Source organism: Hirundo rustica, unplaced genomic scaffold (assembly GCF_015227805.2).
Source record: "Hirundo rustica isolate bHirRus1 unplaced genomic scaffold, bHirRus1.pri.v3 scaffold_335_arrow_ctg1, whole genome shotgun sequence".
Classification (NCBI taxonomy): domain Eukaryota; kingdom Metazoa; phylum Chordata; class Aves; order Passeriformes; family Hirundinidae; genus Hirundo; species Hirundo rustica.
The window spans coordinates 15,885-22,034 of NW_026690381.1; the positions used below are offsets into that span (position 1 = coordinate 15,885).

The 6,150-nt window shown below is 59.3% G+C and overlaps 1 protein-coding gene across 1 annotated transcript; it reads right to left on the minus strand.

Moving 5' to 3' along the window:
* Positions 1 to 860: 860 nt before the first annotated feature.
* LOC120747954 (serine/threonine-protein kinase pim-1-like) lies at positions 861 to 2,989 on the minus strand. Its single transcript, XM_040054015.2, has 5 exons — positions 2,465 to 2,989; positions 2,298 to 2,348; positions 1,726 to 2,092; positions 1,332 to 1,508; positions 861 to 1,088 (listed from the first exon to the last, which is right to left on the minus strand). Exons 1-5 carry the CDS (start codon positions 2,987 to 2,989, stop codon positions 982 to 984), a joined length of 1,227 nt encoding a protein of 408 aa, XP_039909949.1. The 3' UTR covers positions 861 to 981.
* Positions 2,990 to 6,150: the final 3,161 nt, after the last annotated feature.

Below are 6,150 nucleotides of genomic sequence, written 5' to 3' on the forward strand. Positions count from 1 at the left end.
CAATCTCTTGGCCAGCAGGAGAGTCTCACTCACCTGCAAAAGCAGAAAGCTCAGGCGCTGTGCTCGGAGCGGGCTCGTCTGATGCAAAGCTGTCAGAGCAGTGTGAGGGCAGAGCGAGCCCAGCCGTGCCCAGGGCTGAGCCCAGCAGAGCCCTGGCAGAGCCCAGAGCAGCCTCAGCATCCGCAGAGCCCGGCTGCAAGGAGAGAAACCAGAAACTGCCTGTCAGCTGAAGGCTCTGTGCCCTTGTCCCAGCCACCCGCAGTGCCCAGGCCATGCTGGCCGTGCTCAGAGCTGGGCCCAAACCTGCCCATCCCTGCTGCCTTTGGGGACAGAGCAGGAGGGCAGGACATGTGCCCAGCCTGCAGCCAGCCATGGCACATCCAGCCCCTCAGCAGCTGCCCAGAGCCAAAAAGCGCCTGGACAGCCGAGTGAAGAATTTGTTACATCTGCCCCAGCAAAGGGGGGAACCTTTGGTGCCCGCCCAGGCCGTGCCATGCCCACATCTGGGAGCATCCCCCTGGCTCTGGACTCACCTGCAAATTGGGCATGGAGCGTGTCTTTGAAGAAGGTGCCAGAATCCAAGTCAATCATCTTCAGCTGCCGGTGGCCAGGTCGAGCAAGAGATTGTCATCCTTGAGGTTGTCCTCGGTGTCTCCAGCAGCAGCCCCACCTGAGAGAGCTTCTCCAGGGGCTCCTCCTTCCCTGGGGGCCACACCAGGCTGTCTGTGTTCTGCCCAGGCCCCAGCCATCCATGAACCAGGACAAGCAAACCCAGGCTGGATGGTGGCCACCAGTGCTGGCTAGACCAGGTCTCCAGCAGCTAAGCTCCAGCACAGATGATCCTGATGATGATCCCTGCTCAGAGCTACAGGCAGGACAAAACCAGGCTGGTTTTCTTTGCCACTGGTTGCCATGAGATGTGTGGAGCTGTTACCTGCCAGGTTTTTGGATCCAGTTGTGCACATGGACCTCTCCCATCTTCTAGGGCAGATGAACACCCTGCAGCCAAGGATCATGGAAGAGGTCTTCCAAGGACGGCCTGTCCAAGGGTTGCATGGACAAACACCTCTTAATAACATCTTGGCACTCTGAAGAGAGAAACCAGAACCCACCAGTCAGCTGCAGAAGGATCCCATCTGCTTTGCCCCCCATTGCCGTGTCCAGGCCATGCTGGGTGTGCCCAGAGCTGTGCCTAAACTTCCCGATGGATTCTGTGTTTGGAGGAGAGCAGGACGTGCCACCTCCTCAGCAGCTGCCAGGGCAGGGTGCTCATGAGCCTGCTGCTGTCTCCCAACACAGGTATTCCCCTGTGCCCAGAGATGAGGACCCACCTTGAGAGAGCCATCGTGGGAACAAGATCCGCCCCCAGATGATCTGCTGGCCCCTCCTGAACGGGTGCTTCCCCATCACCAGGTGGTATAGCAGGAGGCCCAGGGACCAGATCGTGGCTGCCTCGCCGTGGTAGCGTTGGTGGTGGATCCACTCTGGTGGGCTGTAGGCCAGGGTTCCTATGGAACACAGACGGAGTTCATCAGGGGATGCTGCTGCTCCTAGAGCCTCTCCCCAGCATCCCTGGGCATGTGGGGGCTGGCCCCCTCCCAGTCCCACCCAGAAGCAACTTGGCTCAAGAAATAATCCTGCTCCTGGCAGCGAGAGGGGGAAGTCCCAGTGCTCCAGCCAGGCTGGGCCATGAGATGCCCAGCAGCATCCCCTGCGAGGGCTCACCTGCAAACTGGGTGTAGGCTGTGTCTTGGAGGAAGGCGCCACAGCCAAAGTCGATGAGTTTGAGCTGCCTGGTGGCCAGGTCGAGCAGGATGTTCTCGGGCTTGATGTCGCGGTGCAGGACCCCGCAGCTGGTGCAGTGCCGCACGGCCTCCAGCACCTGGCGGAACAGCCCCCGCGCCTCCTCCTCCGGCAGGAACCTCCGCTCCGCCAGGAAACCCGAGAGGTCCTGGCTCCGCTCTGGACGCTCCAGCACCAACAAGAAGGTGTCGCGGAGCTCAACCCACTCCAGGAGCTGAATGACACCAGCGCATCCAGAGGACACCTTGTGCAGCAGCACGACTTCCAGGGGCGCACGGGCGCCGTCGGGCTGCGGGAGGACCACGATGCCGTCAGTGGGGCCGAGGCCGTGCCAGGGCTCCGGGACCCCTCACCCAGCCCCGGATGCCCCGGGCCCCCCCGCTCACCCCACGCCCGCTCTCCCCGCACGGCTCCCGGCGGCTCCCACCCTGCCGGGCCCCGGCTCATCCCGGCCCGGCCCGGCCCGGCTTCTGCCGCTGGCCCCGCTCACTCACCAGCTCGCCCCAGTGCTGGATGCGATCCCGCGGCACGCATTTGATGGCCACCTGCGAGCAAAGGGCAGCAGCGGGCTGAGCTCGCCGCCCGCCCCGCCGCGTCCCGGTCTTCTCCTATTCCTCCTCCTCCTCCTCCTCCTCCGCCCGCCGCCGGCCCCGCCGCTCACCGGGGCGCCGTCCGAGAGCCGCGTCCCCGAGCAGACGCTGCCGAAGCCTCCGCGCCCCAGCAGCGAACCCAGGCGGTAGCGCTCCTGCAGGGCCTCCTGCGCCTTCCCTGCGGGCGACACGCGGCCGTCAGCGCTCGGCCCGGGGCCAGACACGGCCCCCGAGCGCCCCCCGAGCGCCCCGGGCCCCGGCGGCTCGGGGCCGGCGGCCGCGCTGCCGAGCGGCGGAGCTCGGGCCGGGGAAGCCGCAGCGGAGGCGGCGGGAGCGGCCGCGCCGCGTGTGTCCTCCGCGGGGCCCGGGAGGCGCCGGGGCCGTGATTCGGGCCGGGCTCGGGGCCGGGGCCGGGCTGGGCACAGGCGCAGCCAAAGGGCGGCGATGCCGCCCCGGCCCCAGGCGCTGATGCCCGGCCAGCAGCGCCGCCGCCAGTACGGCCAGAGCCGGGCGGAGGCGAGGCCGCGGCGGGACGCCCGGGGCCGGGGCCGGGGCCGGGGCAGCCCCGCCCGGGGCCGGGGACGGGCCGGGGGCATGGCCCGGCCCTGCGGGGGGAGAGGGAGAGTTCGGGACGGGGACACCGACAGGGGCTGGGGAGACCGGGAAAGGGACACCGGGAGAGGCTGCGGGACACCGAGACGGAGTGCGGGAATGCGGGAGAGGGAGAGCAGGAACAGGAGAGAGACGGCGAGGGTCGTAGACTCGCTGCCGCCGCTGCCGCCGCTGCAGCTGAAGCCCTGGGGCCGTTTGTCCGCGTGTCCGTTCCACGCTCGAGCCCCGCGCTCCCCGGGGGCAGCCCCTGAGTCTGTCCGAACACGGGAACTTGGCCGTGCTGAGCCCACAGCCAGAGTCCTGCCGCAGGGGCAGCCCCCAGTGCTCCCATGGGTTTTCAGTCCAGAGCAGGTTTGAACAGCTCCAAGAAAAAGGGCAAAAAACCAGTCCAGGGAACTTCTGTGCCCTAGCTAGCTGAAACTAGCTAAAAGCAAAACTATCTCTGTCCTGCAGTGTCTCCAAGCCTCCGCCGAACACCCCGTCCGGAGAAGAATGTGGAGGAGTCAGGCAGTTTTCTCAAAACAAACTCCGCGCTTCTCCTTGCTCTTAGAACCAGTCTGAAAGGCGCAGAACTCAATATACAGCACAAACAGAACAGACAACTGGAGATACAAGCATCAGAAAGTCACCCTAGGACAGAGATGAATCGAAAAAAATGGAGTCAAAATGGAAAAATAACAACCTGAAGTGCAAAAAAAAAAAAAGGGGGGGGTCGGAATGGGAAAAACCCCAACCCCTCCCCCCCCCCCCAAAAAAAAAAAGAAGTCGAAATGGGAAAAAAACAACCTGAAATGTAAAAAATTGGGTCAAAATGGAAAAAAATGATGACAGAATCGAAAAAAATGGGGTCAAAGTGTAAAAATACTAACACAAAATGCAAAAAATGGGGTCAAAATGTAAAAAAAAGGAGAGGGGTTTTTTGAGGTTTCCTGACAGTTTTGGGGTTTTCCCAGCTTTGTACTCAGGGTCTCTCTGCAGACATTGCACCTGGAGCTGTCCCAAATAAATCCCAAATCAACCCAAAATAAATCCGAAATAAATCCAAATCAACCCCAAATCAACCCCAGATAAATCCAAATAAACCCCAAATCAACCCCAAAATAAGTCTCAAATAAACCCCAAATAAACCCAAAATCATCCCCAAATCAACCCCAAACAAATCCCAAACAAGCCTCAAATAAACCCCAAAGAAATCCAAAATAAATCCAAACTCTACCCCAAATAAACCCCAAATAAATCCAAACTAACCCCAAATACATCCCAGATAAATCCAAATAAACCCCAAATTAACCCCAAATAAAGCCCAAACAAACCCCAAATCAATCCCAAATTAACCCCAAATAAATCCCAAATAAACCCCAAATAAATCCCTGATCTACTGTCCAACCAGGGGTTTTGGGGTTTCCTGAGAGGTTTTTGTGTTTCCTCAGGGGTTTTTGAGGTTTTTCCCAGCTTTCTACCTAGGGTCTCTCTGCAGACATAGCACCTGGAACTGACCCAAATAAACCCAAAAGCGACCCAAAATCAACCCCACGGCGCCCCCGGGGCTGGAGTGGGGTTTTTTGGTGATTTTTTTTGTTTTGTTTTGTTTTGGTTTTTGTGTTGTTTTTGTTTTGTTTGGTTGGTTTTGTTGGTTTTGTTTGGTTTGGTTTGGTTTGGTTTCTTTTGGGGGGGGTGTTTGGGGTCGGGGGGTTTCACCCCAAAGTTTGGGAAGTGGGGGAGGGGGGTTGATCCTAAAATTTGGGAGTTTGGGGGGGTTTTGATCGCAGAATTTGGGGTTTGGGGTGATTTAACCCCAAAATTTGGGATTTGGGGGTGTTTCACGCCCCAGGATTTGGGATTGGGGGGGTTACCCCAAACTTTGGGAACTGGGATGTTTGACACCCCAGGGTTTGGGATTTGGGGTATTTGACCCCAGAATTTGGGGTTGGGGCAGTTTAACCCCAAAATTTGGGAACTGGGGGTGTTTGACATCCCGGCATTTGGGGGGGTTTTGACCGGAGAATTTGGGATCTGGGGGTTTAACCCCAAACTTTGGGAATTGGGGGTGTCTGACACCGCAGGATTTGGGATTTGGGGGGTTTAACCCCAAACTTCAGGATCGGGGTGGTTGGACACCCCAAATGTTCTAAATCCCAGGATTTGGGGATGGGAGGGTTTTAACCCACAAATTTGGGGGTTGAGGGTGTTTGACACCCCAGGGTTTGGGATTTGGGGGGATTGATCCTAAAATTTGGGTTTGGGGGCAAGGGGGAGGCTGAACACCCCTGAGTGGGGGTTTGGGGTGTTTGATCCCTCCCAGGATGAGGTCAGGGGGGTTGACCCCTGGATTTGGGATGTTCGATCCCCCAGATCTGGAATGCTTGATCGCCCCCAGGATTTGGGGTGTTTGACCCCCAGATTTGGGGTGTTTGACCCCAGGATTTGGGGTGTTTGATCCCAGATTTGGGGTGTTTGACCCCCAGGATTTGACTCCTCTGGGTTTGGAGTTGAGATCGGAGCCATTCCCTGGAAACAACGGAGGGAACGGGATCGGGAATGGGAAAAGGAATGGGAAAGGGAATGGGATCAGGAATGGGAGTGTGATCGGGAACGGTAATGGGAACAGGATCTGGATCAGGAGTAGGATCGGAACGGAAATGGGATCCGAAGTGGGAAAGGGCTCGGGAATGGAGTAGGGATCGGGGAGAGAGCGGCCCCAAAAAGGGACCCCGCCCCCAGGGAGAGACCCCTCCTCACAATCCAATCCCCAACCATTCCCTTTTTTCCCTTTTTCCCATTTTTGGGCGGCTCTAAAACGGAGCCCGGCCAATCAGAGCGCTCAGCGCTGATGACGAACTCAGCTGCCAGGCAGAAATCCAGGGCTCTGGCCACGCCCACCGATTTCCAGCCAATCAGCGCCCGGCGGGACTCTGACTCCCAGTTGCTGGGCAGAGCCCAGCGCCTCTCACAGCGCCAGCCAATCAGAGCCCGCCTGGCGCAGTTTTCAGCCAATCAGAGCTTTTCCCGCTGATGACTCCTCAGTTGCCAGGCAGACCCGCAGCGCCCCGCGCTCCCCGGGAGCGGAATTTGGGGAGGCGGAGGTGACCCTGGGGGCCGGGCTGGTGGCACTGGTGGCACTGGGAGCCCCCAAAATAAACGAAAG

Excerpts from the sequence above, each read along its gene's own strand:
- LOC120747954 (XM_040054015.2), bottom strand. The coding sequence starts at position 2,989 with ATGCCCCCGGCCCGTCCCCGGCCCCGGGCGGGGCTGCCCCGGCCCCGG. Across the intron at positions 1,509-1,725 it reads AGCCTACACCCAGTTTGCAG|GAACCCTGGCCTACAGCCCA; the intron begins GTGAGCCCTCGC and ends TGTGTTCCATAG. Across the intron at positions 1,089-1,331 it reads CCCACGATGGCTCTCTCAAG|AGTGCCAAGATGTTATTAAG; the intron begins GTGGGTCCTCAT and ends TTCTCTCTTCAG.